This window comes from Neofelis nebulosa, chromosome 16 (genome assembly GCF_028018385.1).
Source record: "Neofelis nebulosa isolate mNeoNeb1 chromosome 16, mNeoNeb1.pri, whole genome shotgun sequence".
NCBI classification, from domain to species: domain Eukaryota; kingdom Metazoa; phylum Chordata; class Mammalia; order Carnivora; family Felidae; genus Neofelis; species Neofelis nebulosa.
In genome coordinates this window covers 9,670,716-9,685,693 of record NC_080797.1, presented here as the reverse complement: position 1 = coordinate 9,685,693, position 14,978 = coordinate 9,670,716, and the positions used below count along the sequence as shown (strand labels likewise).

Genomic DNA, 14,978 nt, shown 5'->3' with positions numbered 1-14,978 from the left:
CGGCTCAGGTCATAATCTCGAGGTTCTTGAGTTCAAACCCCACATTGGGGTCTGTGCTGACAGTTCAGAGCCTGAAGCCTGCTTCAGATTCTGTGTCTCCCTCTCTCTCCGCCCTTCCCTCATTCATGCTTGCTCTCTCACTCTCTCTTTCTCTCTCTCTCTCTCTCTCTCTCTCTCTCTCTCAAAAATAAACAAACATTAAAAAAAAAAAGAAAAAGAAATCTCTTACTTACCAGTTCCACTTTTGGGCCAAGACCTTCAAATATTTTATGAGCCTCTTCTGCTTTTTTCTACAGATAAAGACATCATTATATTATACAATTAAAATAATTATATTACCTGGGTGCAAAATCACTACCAATTTAGTTTTTTCCACTGTTAGCTCCAATCCCTATTTACTTTATCTCTGAGACTACTCTAGAGTTGAACTTTTCTATATCTCCAAATATTCTTGTCACATGATTGGCTGAAATATCCTTTCATTTTCATAGCTTCCTCACAAAATTCAGTCAGTACTTCACATGTGTACTCAAGGTAATACCTGAAGACTTGTTAAGTTCTGAACAGCAAACAGATCTCAAGATTCTAGGCAGAAGGAACACAGATCCACTATTAGAAATGAGCCCCTCGACACTTGGACTCGGACTGTCATGAATAAAAATTTTAAAACATAAAATACCATAAAGTCACCAGTCTTTACTGGTGTAAGCCAAATTGATCTCTTGGAAGAAAAGCTTATTATGAGCTTATATTCTAGTTACAAGAAAACCTTGGTAATAACTGAACAGAGGAAACAACTAGTTTGAATTACGCAAGTGTTCAGTACTTAATAAATGCCGAATTACATATTTTTTTGAATTATGCATTTTTTTACAGTCCATTTTCAAAAGTAAAATGATCTAGGCCGATGTGCCATCTAATAGAAATCATCCTTGAATGGACAAATGAAATATAACAAATTCGATGCTGAAGATGTTAAAACTGGAATTGTAGGACTAGCAAACGTGTCAATGGTTCTCAGCCAACGCATTCCAGTTGCTAACAATGGCTCCCTGTCGGCTGCGCAGACCCCCCCCCCCTCGATGTATTTGCTGCTGGGAGACTCCGCAGGGCTTCTGATGGGGCACACAAGTGGGAATGGATATTCGTCAGTATCCCCCAAGTAGAAAGAGGTTTCCTTAAGATAAATATTCTCCTTTTCATCTCACTTATCAATCAAAATCAAGTATTTATTTCATATATATGTTGTAAAAACAACTAGTGCAGGAAGCGCAAAACAGTGTCATGCACTTTCCAAACTCCAGGAAACTGAAAGGTTATTAAGATGGAAAATAAATATATCAATAATGTCAAATACAAAACTATAAAACTCCATTAAATTTGCATAGCAGATCGTACTTCTATAGACAGTTTTAAGGCAGGATTTGTCAATCTTGGCACTGTTTGGGCCAGATGCGTGTTCTGGGGACGGTGCCTAGGCACTGTGGGATATTTAGCAGTATCCCACTAGATGCCAGTAGCACTCTGCCTATCCTCCAAGCTGTAACAACCAAAACAGCCTCCAGTTGAGAACAAATCACTGTCCTAAGGTAACTAACTCACGAAGTCAAAATGTAATTATCACGAAATTCAAATTTATTAGCTTTAGGCATATATTAAATAGCACGCAAAGAACATCATCATAGATGATAAACGTGGAAATTTAGTTGCGCCCGCAACTTTCTCCAGACCCAACACTCACCAGTTTTTAAATTTGCTTTTTTAAGTTTATTAATTTATTTTTAGTAATCTCTACCCCTAACATGGGGCTCAAACTCACAACCCCGAGATCAAGGGCCACATACTCTACTGCCTGAGCCAGCCAGGAGTGCCTTCGCTTCGCTTCGCTCCCTCAAGGGGCTGTGTGTTGTTAGTCCATACCCAGAACGGGCAGGCTAAGGGGAACCATACACAAAAGACACAGAACGACATTCTGGCAAATGCTAGTATCCTATCTGGCACTCACCTTTCCAGAGCTAATTTTAAAAGCTGGTATTTAAGATGTTTGCAACCCAAGATTTAAGTTTTGCAAAGTTTTATTAAATATCTGACTTCACGTTGGCTTAATTGCTAAGAACATATTAACCTATCAAGTCTGGCAGGCCAACATTTTAATTTAAAACCCTCACATTTCCATACTGTAATTTTCAGTCTAAGTCTATAGACAGAAGTACTTAATTCTTCAAACATGTTGATACGTTCTGTGTGCCAGGTGTTTGCTAGGTACCAAGAAAACAACAAAAAGGAGGAGGATAAGAGGTCCTGAAAATCTTCATAGGGAAAATGATACTTGAGCCAGGGTCTTGAAGCACGAGCGCACTCAACAGACAAGAAAGACAAGACACTGGGATGCCCGAAGGCAGAGGCAACATCCTGGGATAAAGGTACTAACACTTCAATGGAACTTTCAAAGCTATTCTGGTAGGACAGCTTTAAGAAAGGAGGACCGGGCCAACGGCCAGGCAGGCAGGCAGGCAGGCATGTTGGCACTGATAAAAAGTCTGGGCTATTCTGCAGAAAGTGGGAAATAATCAAAAGGTTTTATTTCGAGAATCATGTAAGAGGACTCAAATATGAAGGACTGGTTAGAAAGAAAAATGACTGAAGGAAGGAAAAGTCACTATTCATGTGAGTGATGAGGGCTCAAATAAGCTATTGCCAAAGGAGGAGGGAGACCACGATTTAGGAGGAGGGGATGATGCTCCTCGTTAGTCAACCAAACCTACAGCGTGGCCGAGAGAGGGAAACAGAGACTTCCCAGGACACAGGCCTAGGTGACTAGAGGTTGCTGGCACGGAGTATACTTTCTACTTTTGATCTCTTTCTTTCATCTGTTGTCACTTTAACTTGCAAGTCACGCAAACAAAATATAACCGAGCTGTTTCTGAGAACTATACTCCATGCATACCCTTCTCTGTATGTATTATAATTCTGAAATTAGAGCATTTATAAATATTTTTGGATCCTACAACTGGGGAGGGTAACAGCAAATTGAACTGTTAAAAACAGCCCAGGAGAAGAGTCTGTTTAGAGACTAAATAAATCTCGGTCTAAAGTTTAAATATGATGCAAGACAATTTTTCTCTCAGGAAACCAATTTTCAAATTAAACAGTCACTTTTGGGTAGTTTTCTTCCTCCCAGTAACTTTTTTTTTTTTTTTTTTTTTTTTTAAATATTTAACTTTGAGAGAAAAACAGAGTGCAAGCAAGGGAGGGGCAGAGAGAAAGAAGGAGACACAGAATCTGAAGCAGGCTCCGGGCTTTGAGCTGTCAGCACAGAGCCCAATGCAGGGCTCGAAGCCATGAACCATGAGATCATGACCTGAGCTGAAGTTGGACCCTTAACCGACTGAGCCACCCAGGTGCCCCCCTCCCACTAACTTTCTAAAGAAACCAAAGAGGCCTAATACAAGATAATGGCCCCCATCTCGTAAGCCACATTAGGCTTAATTCCCAGTGTAGACTGCTGCCACAAAAGGAACAAGAGAGAAATGTCTCCTTGCCTTCACCCATTTCTCCTTTCCTCGGGTGTCAAAACAGATAAGGTCATTCATTAAAGAAAGCTAAAAAAGCCGCAAGGGCCTTACACAAGGCAGCATGGCGAGGCAGCAGTGAGAAAGCCTGGGCTCCGAGCCCAGTCGCGCTCTCGTGGCTTCCCCTCCAGGAACCTCTGTTCCAAATCCACCACGGCTGCAGACTAGTAGCAGGGCAATCAGAAAGAAGAGATTTGTAAAAAGAGGATTTCCACAGTTACTATGAGTGAAAAAGAACCTTCACCACGAGTCTAATACCAAGATCTCAAGTTTGGTCGTTCTTCTATTCTTCAGACAATGCACAACGAATCTGAACACACACGTGCTACAGGGGAAAGAAGAGGTCTGAAAGTTTTCAGCTTTGTCGCTGGGCACCAAGAAACACTTACTGCACAAAGTAATGAAAGCACATATATATATAAAAATTGAACACAAGGTAAACTCTCCATCAGATCTTGCTCAATAGTATTCGGTCCTCACATCCTAGTCAGGCAACCAGAGAATTCACTAATAATGACAAGGCTAATTAAGAAATTCAGTCCATTAAAAAATATCACTGGGGGCGCCTGGGTGGCTCAGTTGGTCGAGCGTCCAACTTTGGCTCAGGTCATGATCTCGCGGTCTGGGAGTTCGAGCCCCGTGTCGGGCTCTGTGCCCCTCAGAGCCCGGCGCCTGCTTCGGATTGTGTCTCCCTCTCTCTCTCTGCCCCTCCCCCACTCATGCTCTGTCCCTCTCTGTCAAAAATAAATAAACATTAAAAAAAATTTTTTACTTAAAAAAAAAAAATCACTGAATTCAACTTCTTTGAAAACTGACTCACACTAAGAAGTCAACATTTTATTTTCCAAGATTCTCTTCCATTGTTAGCTCCAATCCCTATTTACTTTATCTCTGAGGTCATAAACTGGCCATGAAGCCCATTAGTCCACAAAAGTGTTTTATTCTTCCGCAGAGTATTTTTTAAAAAGCAGGGGATTCCACATAAAACTCCATCTTCTCAGCTTTCCTTAAACAAGGGAGCACCTGTCAACCTTGGGCCACATCTCTGCCTGACCAGAGTCGCTGCCCCTTTCGGCAAAAGACAAGGCCACTCTCGTCACTCACTTCATTTACTGCCATTCATCCTTTTTGAATAGATATTCAAATAGATCTTCAATGAGATTGCTCTGTCCATTCAATAAATTGGACTAATTTTGCACTCAGCCAAGAAAATAATATAAATTGCCATGTTTTTACCTGCCTGTGACACTTACCATTATCCTAAGTTTTATATATTTGATGACTTTCAGGTACCTATCTAATACACACACATACATGAATAGCTCAGGCTAAGATTATTCTCATAAGTGTGTATGTAACAATTCACAGTTGCCCTTCTGAAGGCCAATTTCCTTTAGGACCTAGGCTATTGTAAAGTCGTAGGCTGCCTGTGTAAAATGTACTGATCCTGATGACTCCACTCACTACAAAGTAAATCAACTGAAACAACAATCTCAACTTCTACCTTATGACCGATCATCCTCAGCTCACAAGCTGATTCTCTGCAGCAGTACTTAAACTTATTCTTTTGTAGACTGGGAACTTCTGGAAGCCCAGTGTTAAGCAGCTCTGTTGGAAAGCTTGCTTTATATTATGGTGAAATCAATTTCCATTTAACTGCTAGCTTTCTGGGCTGGATTCCAGCCCAAAACTAACTTTGACATTACAAAGTTACTCACAGAATTGAGGCCTGGCTTCCCTAAATCAATGAATACTTTCAATTATGAATATGAAAGAAAAAATTGTTTTAAAATAGCAAAGTCTACCTAATAGCCACTGGCCTCACACTTTATTAAGATTCAAACTACAGCCCAGCTATCAATTCTAAAGCTGATAATGCACATTATTTCCATCTCCAATGACCCATCTCTAATAGGGTGGTATCAGTATTTGGCATCAAATGTCCCTTAGAAAGTGAAAAACTACAGAATGATGCCTTGTTTTGCATTACGTGCTACAAACTTGCTTGCCAATTTTATATGATAGGAGAGAAACTTAGTTGATAAAATTATATTCTCATTAACATTTATGCAATATAATATACAAGTGAAAGATTAATTTAAGACACAGCAATCAACTTTTTTTTGGTCTATAAGGAAAAAACATCAAGCTTTAGTCAAAGTTTAAGAACATTAAAAATTATGACAGAAATCAGGTTGTTAAGACAATTAACATTACCACAGAACACAATGAGAATTTTACAAGGCACAGTCAAGTGCTTTTAAAGGACTGTGTGCCGTAAGAAATGGCAGGAGCTTACCCGATTCTCATCATAAATAATTTGGACAATACTGCGGTGTTTCTGCTCCACGGGAGGAGGGGACACAGGCTTCTCAGGCTCAGGAGGCTTAGCGGCTTCTTCTTCGAGCTGTTGCTAAGAGACGCAAAAAGAAAGAATCAGGCATCTGATGTACGTCACCCCTACCAGTAATTAATCGCCAGAGATAACACATGCTACTGAGCAATGTTTTGCTGAATCTATAGGGTAACCTCTTAATCTACTAGGGTCTAATGGACCCAAGGGTTCTAACAAATCCAATCAGATTTATTTTGACTAAGAACTAAGTAACATAATCATTAGAGAAATCCTTGTATATTTGAATTCTGATAAATTTAAAGCAAAAAAAAAAAAAAAAAAGACAAGAGAAACTAAACGTATGAAGCTACCCCAGATACCTCCATCACAATGACCTTTTGTAGCACAGGAAAAAATACTTTCATATGTTACAGATCCACAGTGTGTGCTAACATCTGGCAGGAAGAGCAGGGCCGCACAACACTTACAGATTAATCCTCAACTCAGAACAGGACCATGCTCAGCCCCCAGCCAAAACTACAAGTTTGGGTACAGTTACAAAACAGAAAGCTATCTGCATTACTCTGCCTGAGTCTGAGTCTTCGGGTCAACTCTTAAGAGCCCTGTGATCCTAGGGTCCTTTCTAGGTCTCGACTTCTTTAATCCTGAACAAATATATAAACCACTCATATGTAAAGTAGAAACATTAACCCTATCTATCAGGTAGATTTTGGGGAAAATTAAATAACTCAATATATATCAAGCACATGACAACTATAAATAGTCAATAAATATTACCTACAATCATTACTGAAGCAAGCAGAGACTTTGCTTGGTTCACTGCTTTTTATTTTTCAGCACTTAAGCCAGGGCCTGACACCTAGTAAATGCTCTAGGATTAGTCTCGTGAATATAAGTTTACTGGCTAAGACGACAGAAAAGACATTGGGTGAAGATGTTATGTCTACTAAAACCTAGAGGAAAATTTTAACTGTGCTACGAAGACAGATCAAGACTCCTAGTCAATTAGGTCAGATCACACCCAACCTAAGGATAAAATTCCTCCAAGAGACAAGCTTCAAGGACCACTTCCACCTTGGAATTCAAAGTACTTTTGCAAGCTGCTATCTTTATAAGTAAAAGACAGATATCTGGAGTTGTGAGATCATGTTTATGGGGTTAAGTTCCTCAACCATTCTTTCTTAGCTTTGCTCAGAAGCCTTCTTTGAGGGTCCCTGTTAAGTAGGTGTGGAGAAAGGAAAAAACCAACTTCCAGAAATCCCATTTCGTTCTGAGTACTGAAGTAGCCCCGGGACAAAACCATTGTAACAGGAAGACTAAAAACAAACGAAACAAAAAATATAAACTTTTCCTCACTTACTTTGTTCTTTCATACAAGAGGTTTATAATAATTTTGCAAATTTAACATATTTAGTTGAATTTTTGTTGAATTGTATAAAACATATACAATTTTGTGTGTTAATGGTATTAACATTATTAATTAACATTATTAACACTGTGTTTCTATGCATCTATGTTATGTTTCTTTACATTTCTCAATAAAATTTGTAGTTCCTGTACGTCTCATAATGGTCATGCAATATATTTTTTAATTATGATAATGGGTTACACATCATTGAGCATTTACTATATGCCACATTAAATTAAACAATATATTCATGATCACAACTCATACAACCATCACATAAGGTAGCTGGTGTTGTTAACTGCATTACTGCAATTTTACAAGTGAACAAACTAAAGAAAAGACCAGATAAGACCAACCCAGCAGAATCAGACCCACTAAGACTTAAAAGAACTGTCAGACACATTATTATAAATTTAATAGGACTCAATAAAGAAAACTGTTTAACATTGTTTTAAAGCAAGGTAATCTTTTTTACATGAGATTTAAAAATTAGCCTAAAAGAAATGACAACAACAACAACAAAAAAAATTAGTGAAACTAAAGATATATTTGACAGATTAGATATAACTGAAAAGAGAAATGCAAACTGAAAAACAGAAGTGAAGAAACTGCCCCCAGTGAAGCCCAAAGAAGCAACCAACTGGGAAAGAAAAAACAATAAAAAGACATAGAACACAAGAGTGATAAAATGTTGTATCTAACAGAAATTTGAGAAGAGAACAAAGAAACCACAGGAAAGGATTTTGTTTAAAAAAAAAAAAAAAAAAAAGATCATGGCTCAGAATTTTCCAGAACGGATTAAAAACTAACACATTCAAGAAGCCCAACGAATCTTAAGCTGGACAGCAGGTTAAGCATCTGGCTCTTGATTTCGGCTCAAGTCATGATCTACAGTTGGTCATGAGATCTAGCCCTGTGTTACAGCTCCACACTGGGTGTGGAGCCTGCTTAACATTCTCTCTCTTGCCCACTCTCTCACCCGCCCCCCCCCCCCAAAACATAAATAAATAAATAAAATACAAGCAAAAACCCACTCCTAATACATCATAATAAAAACAACAGCACACAAAGATATTAAAGGCAGCCGGAGTTGGGGCGCCTGGGTGGCTTGGTCGGTTAAGCGTCCGACTTCGGCTCAGGTCATGATCTCACGGTCCATGAGTTCGAGCCCCGCGTCGGGCTCTGTGCTGACAGCTCAGAGCCTGGAGCCTGTTTCAGATTCTGTGTCTCCCTCTCTGTCTGCTCCTCCCCCGTTCATGCTCTGTCTCTCTCTGTCTCAAAAATAAATAAATGTTAAAAAGAAAAAAAATTTTTTTTAAATAAATAAAGGCAGCCGGAGAAAAGATGCAGACTATCCACAAAAGAATAAAAATTAGACCAAGAGGCCAATGTCTTAACAGTGGAAGCCAGAAGACAGCGTGCTGGTACAAAAGAACCAAGTACCAAATAAAAATACCTTTCAATAAATGGCATCAATAAAAGACATTTAGGTCTCCACAACTGAATACTAAATCTGCCAACTAATGGATCCTCACTAAAGGAAATTCTGCAGGATGTTCTTCAAGCAGAAACACACAACCCCACAAGGAAGAGCTGTCTTGCAAGAAGGAATGATGAGCAAATAAGATGACAGACAAGTGGGTAAACCTAAATGAACACTGGCTGTATAAAATAATGTCTTTGGTGCTTGAAATAAAACAAGGAAGAACTAGAAAAAAATGGCAAAATATCATAAAAGCTGGGAGAAAAGAGAAAGGACTCAAGAAGGTCTATGTCCCCTTGCTTCTCGAGTATGATTAAGATACTAATTTAATTTTAGGCTTCAAGTTAAACAGGCTGGTAAGTTTGAGGGGAGCCATTATAAACAATATAAAATAGTGTATAAAATACAAACTAGAGGGGTAGAAGAAAATGGAGTAAGACAAATAATCCAAGATAAGGATTAGAACAAAACAAACAAGAAACCATAAAAAAGACAGGACAACAGTATATAATAAAAACAATTGAGATATTACCAATCATCATAATCAGGTTAAAAGAAGTAAATTATCCTGTGGAAAGACAGGGTGTCAGAGTAGATAGAAAACAAAACCCAGCTATATACATATATAAGAGCTATACCTTAAAGCACGGAAAGTAAAGGGAAGAAAAAAGACAAACTAATATCAACCAAAAGAATGCTGATCTAATTATGTCAAAACCAGGCAGAACAAATTTTACGGTAAAAAGCATTACAAGAGATAGAATGTCATTGCCTTACAATAAAAGGTTTCACTGACCAGGAAAATAACAACTATAAACTTCTATAAACCTAAAATAAGAGACTAAAAATACACAGGATAAAAACTGAGAACCGGGGGGCACCTGAATGGCTCAGTTGGTTAAGTGCCCAGCTCTTGCTTTCAGCTCAGGTCATGATCTCACGGTTTCATGAGTTCAAGCCCCACATGGGCTCTGTGCTGACAGTGCAGAGCCTACTTAGATTCTTCCTCTTTCGCTGCCCCTCCCCACTGGCATTCTCTCTGCCTAAGAATAAATAAACTTTAGGGGTGCCCAGGTGGCTCAGTCAGTTAAGTGTCCGACTTCGGCTCAGGTCACAATCTCATGGTTCGTGTATTCAGGCCCCGTGTCGGGCTCTGCTGACAGTGCAGTCTGCTTTGGGATTCTCTCTATCCCTCTCTTCCTACCTCTCCCCTGCTCGTACTGTCTCTGTCTCAAAATAAACAAACTTAAAGGAAAAAAAGTATCTGATAAAATTCAACATTCCCTCATCATTTAAAACTCTTAGCACACTAGGGCAGCGCCTGGGTGGCTCAGTCAGTTAAGGGTCCAACTTCAGCTCAGGTCATAATCTCACAGTTCATGAGTTCGAGCCCCACGTCGGGCTCTGTGCTGACAACTCAGAGCTTGGAGCCTGCTTCAGGTTCTGCATCTCCCTCTCTCTCTGCCCCTCCCCTGCTCGTGCTCTCTCAAAAATAAACATTAAAAAAAATTATTTTTGTTTAACTCTTAGCACACTAGAATCCAACGGTTATTTCCTAACCTGATGAAAGATGTCTAAAAACACTGACATCAAAATCAGTGGCAAAAAGTAAAGGTATTCTTCTAAAAGTAGAAAAGAACAAGAATAACCACTTTCGACTCTGTATTGTAGTCCTAACCAGAGCAATAAAGCAATAGAAAAGTAAGGGAAAGGGGCACCTGGGTGGCTCAGTTGGTTAAGCGTCCGACTTCGGCTCAGGTCATGATGGCACAGATTGTGAGCTCAAGCCCCGCCATCAGGCTCTCTACTGTCAGCGCACAGCCCACTTTGGATCCTCTGTCCCCCTCTCTCTCTGCCCCTCCTCTGCTTGCGAGCGCGCGCGCGCACACACACACACACACACACACACACACACACACAGGCTCTCTCTTGCTCTCTCTCTCAAAAATAAACTTAAAAATTTTTTTTTTGATTAAGAAAAAGGTTTAAGGACTGGAAAGGAGAAACAAAACTGTGTTGCTACTGCTGTTGTTAACTATTGATATGGAGAATCTACAAATAAGAAATCAGCAATAAAAGGATAATTTAGGAAGACTTCTGGTCTATATAAAAATGTCAAAGGCAACAAAAAATGTAATTTAAAAAATATATTATTAATAAGAGCATCAAAAATATAAAGTGCCTAGAGTTTAATTAAATGCAAGGCATATAGATTGTTTATGGACAGAAAGTAACAAAACATGAAAGACATCCTAAATAAATGGACACACCATGTTCATGGATTGGAAGCCTCAATGTCATAAAGACTTCATCCTTCCCAAATTGATCTCTGTATTCCATATGATTCCAATGAAAATTCCAAAAAGATGTTTTGGAGAACCAAAAAGTGTGATTCTAAAAGTTACATGAGATTGTAAAAAATTTAAATAGCTAAAACATGCCGTTAGAAGTAGGGCTTACCTCACTGGAAAAAAAGAGTTATTATAAAGCTCTAGTAGTTAGGAGAATATATATTGTATTTCTGCATGAATACCACGAAGAGGGCAATAAATAAGAATTTTCAAAACCCAGAAATCAACACATATATAGATGTAAACTTGAATTATAATAGAGGTAAAATGGTAGGGCAGTTGGGAAAGGACAAACTTTGCAATTATCCATAGATAACAGAATAGATGTGACCCCCTACCTTGAGACAGACATAAAAAAGTCAATTTTTGGTGGACTAAGAATAATGTAAAAAGCAAAACTATGAAGATTTGAAAAAGACAACTCGTCAACTATTTTAATGATCCCAGGGTAGTCTCACATAAAATATAAACAAATTCTGTTCAGCAAAAACACAATTAGGCTCAAAGACCTAAATATCAGAGTTAAAACAATAAAATTTACAGAAGAAAGTATAGGAATAAATCCTCGTGGGACCTTACATTACGCATCAGTTTCCTGGACAGGACAACAAAAGCTCAAGTAATGAAAGAAAAAATAAACCGGGCTTCCTCACAATTAAAAACTTTTGGCCTGGTGTGATTCAGTCCTACACGGCTGTTCTCTGGAACAGGAGTCGTAATTACCTCTGGCTGCCGCCTCTCCCGCACAAGATTCCCACCCCACAGAAGATTCAGTGGACAGAGACATGAACCCCGTGAGGCCCCAGAAATATCTTTTCAGTTGTGAGGCCAACAAAGGCCAAAGATTATCACTTTAAAATGGATTATGATGCAAATGAGCACCAGCTACCTTGAAGAATGGTCAGTTTGGGGGCCGCCCATGGTTGAAGAAGCGGCAATGAATTAGGAAGGCAGTTCAATTAAAGTAACACTGCAACGTGGAAACATCTGTACAGCCAATGGTTTCCCTTGGGGGCTTTGAAATACCACCACCTGTGATCTAAATGTAGTTCAGGGCCTGCACATGTGGACAGCACCTCGGAGCGGTGGAGGATCAAAGTGTGAAACTCCTAAGCATATCTGGAAAGAGACCTGCCCCTGTACGTCACAGCCAAGTTTCCACAGAAAAAAAAGTGAAACTGGCTGATGAGGATGAGGAGGCTGAGGAAAAAGCTCCAGTGAAGAAATCGATACTCAATACCCCAGCCTAAAAGGCCCCAAACTATCAAACCAGGATGGAAAAGACTCAAAATCATTAACACCAAGATCAAAAGGTCATGAATCCTTTAAAAAAAAAAAAAAAAAAAAAAAAAAAAGGAGGAGGAAAAAAGTCTTAAAACAGCAAAAGGATCTATTTCTGTAGAAGACATTAAAGCAAAAATGCAAGCAAGTCTAGAAAAAGCTTGCTGAATGGTCTTGGTAAATTAAGCCCAAAGATGGGGAGAGGAAAAAGAGAGACAAATATAGTCTCTACTGAGAATCAACAATCTAGACGAAAGTTTTCTATTTTAATTTCAATCCCCGTTCCCAGTTTGCCACCCACCCACACCCCCCTTCCAGGCTGGAAGCAATCTCCCTCCTGATTTCCCAAAGCACTTTCATCTGACTGCTGTGATCCAATGAACCTTATACTTTGCTTTCTGGGACTTGTGCATTTGACTCCGCTCTTTGACCATGTTTTAATCACCTTTCCTATCTCCCTAGCTGCTCAATAAATACTTAAATGAGTCAAGTAAGGGGGGGGTGGGGGGGGAATACCTTTTTTACACCAAAGGACACTAACAGCAAAGTGAAAAGACAATTCACAGAATGAGAGAAAATAATCTGCAAATCACGTATCTGCGTATCCAGAGTAAGGAACTGTTATAACTCAACCATAAAAAGGCAACCCGACTGAAAAATGGGGAAAGAATCTGGATGTTTCTCTAAAGAAAATACACAAAAAGGCCAACAAGCACATGAAAGGGCATTTGCCATTAATCATTAAGGAAATTAAAATCAAAACCATAAGGAGATACCACTTCACATTTACTAGGATGGCTATTTAAAAAAAAAAAAAAAAAAAGTGTAGGCACGCCTGGGTGACTCAGTCACTTGAGCGTCCAACTTCGGCTCAGGTCACGATCTCACGGTCCGTGGGTTCGGGCCCCACGTCGGGCTCTGTGCAGACAGCCCAGAGCCTGGAACCTGTTTCAGATTCTGGGTCTCCCTCTCTCTCTGCCCCTCCCCCGTTCATGCTCTGTCTCTCTTGGTCTCAGAAATAAATAAACGTTAAAATAATAAATAAATAAATAAATAAATAAATAAATAAATAAAAGTGTAGGGGTGCTTGCTCTCTCTCTGCCCCTCCCCCATTCATGCTCTGTCTCTGTCTCAGAAATAAGTAAACGTTAAAATAATAACTAAATAAATAAATAGATAGATAGATAGATAGATAGATAAATAAAAGTGTAGGGGTGCCTGGGTGGCTCCGTCGGTTGGGGATCCGACTTCAGCTCAGGTCATGATTTCGCGGTCCGTGAGTTCAAGCCCCGCGTCAGGCTCTGTGCTGACAGCTCAGGGCCTGGAGCCTGCTTCGGATTCTGAGTCTCCCTCTCTTTCTGCCCCTCCCTCCCTCATGCTCTGTCTCTCTCACTCTCAAAAATGAATAAATGTTAAAAAAAAAAAAAAAGTGTTACCACGGAAATAGCACAAGTGTATCCATCCCTCAAAGACTGCTGGTGGGGATGTAAAATGCTGCAGCCACTTCGGAAAACATTCTCACAGCTCCTCAAAAATTTAAACACAGATTTACCAAAGGACCCAGCAATTTCCCTCCTGGGTATATATCCAAGAGAACAGAAAAATATATGTCCACACAAAAACGTGTACATGAATGTCATAGCAGCAGCACTCATAGTAGCCAAAAACAGCCAAAATGTGAACACAACCCAAATGTCCGCCACCTGATGAATGAATCAACAATACATTGTATCTCCACGAAATGGAGTTTTTAGTCAGCCATAAAAAGGAATGAAGTATTGACACAAGACAGAACATGGATGAATCTTGAAAACATGCTAAATGAAAGCAGCAAGACAAAAAATGTCACACGTTATAGGATTCTATTCACCCGAAATGTCCAGATAAAAATCCATATAGACAACAGATTAGTGGTTGCCAGGGGTCAGCGAGAGGGGGAAATAGAGGGTAACTGCTAACAGATATGTGGTTTCTTCTTGAAGCGATAAGAATGCTCTGGAATTATACACTGGTGATGGTTGCACAACTTTATGAATACATTAAAAGCCAACAGACTGTATACTTTCAAAGGATGAATATTCTGCTATGTGAATTTTTTAAATTTCAGTACCAAAACAAAAAAAACAAACATACATACAAAAATCTCCATCCTCCCTTCCCCAAAAAGCAAAATAACAACCCACAAATGAGGACATAGCTGCCATAGGCATTAACTGACAAGACACTTTAGGAAATACTACAATTAAGAAAATGACAAAGGGGCGCCTGGGTGGCTCAGTCGGTTAAGCGTCCGACTTCGGCTCAGGTCATGATCTCACAGTCCATGAGTTCGAGCCCCGCGTCCGGCTCTGTGCTGACAGCTCAGAGCCTGGAGCCTGCTTTAGATTCTGTCTCCCTCTCTCTCTGCCCCTCCCCCATTCACGCTCTGTCTCTCTCTGTCTCAAAAATAAATAAGCGTTAAAAAAAAAATTTTTTTTTAATAAAAAAAGGAAAAAAAAAAGAAAATGACAAAATAACAATCCGCATA

The 14,978-nt window shown here is 39.5% G+C and overlaps 1 protein-coding gene and 1 pseudogene across 14 annotated transcripts in view; one reads left to right on the top strand and one right to left on the bottom strand.

Annotated features, from left to right (window-relative positions):
• NCOR1 (nuclear receptor corepressor 1) overlaps nucleotides 1–14,978 on the bottom strand; it is a 161,111-nt gene that overhangs the window by 96,057 nt on the left and 50,076 nt on the right. For all 14 annotated transcript variants that reach the window (XM_058704695.1, XM_058704701.1, XM_058704693.1 and 11 more), the window contains exons 6-7: nucleotides 5,872–5,985; nucleotides 234–290 (exon numbers count right to left, since the gene is read on the bottom strand). In XM_058704695.1, coding sequence (XP_058560678.1) covers nucleotides 234–290; nucleotides 5,872–5,985 — 171 coding nt within the window. The remainder of the gene's footprint in view (nucleotides 1–233; nucleotides 291–5,871; nucleotides 5,986–14,978) is intronic.
• On the top strand, nucleotides 9,108–12,619 carry LOC131497382 (nucleophosmin-like; annotated as a pseudogene).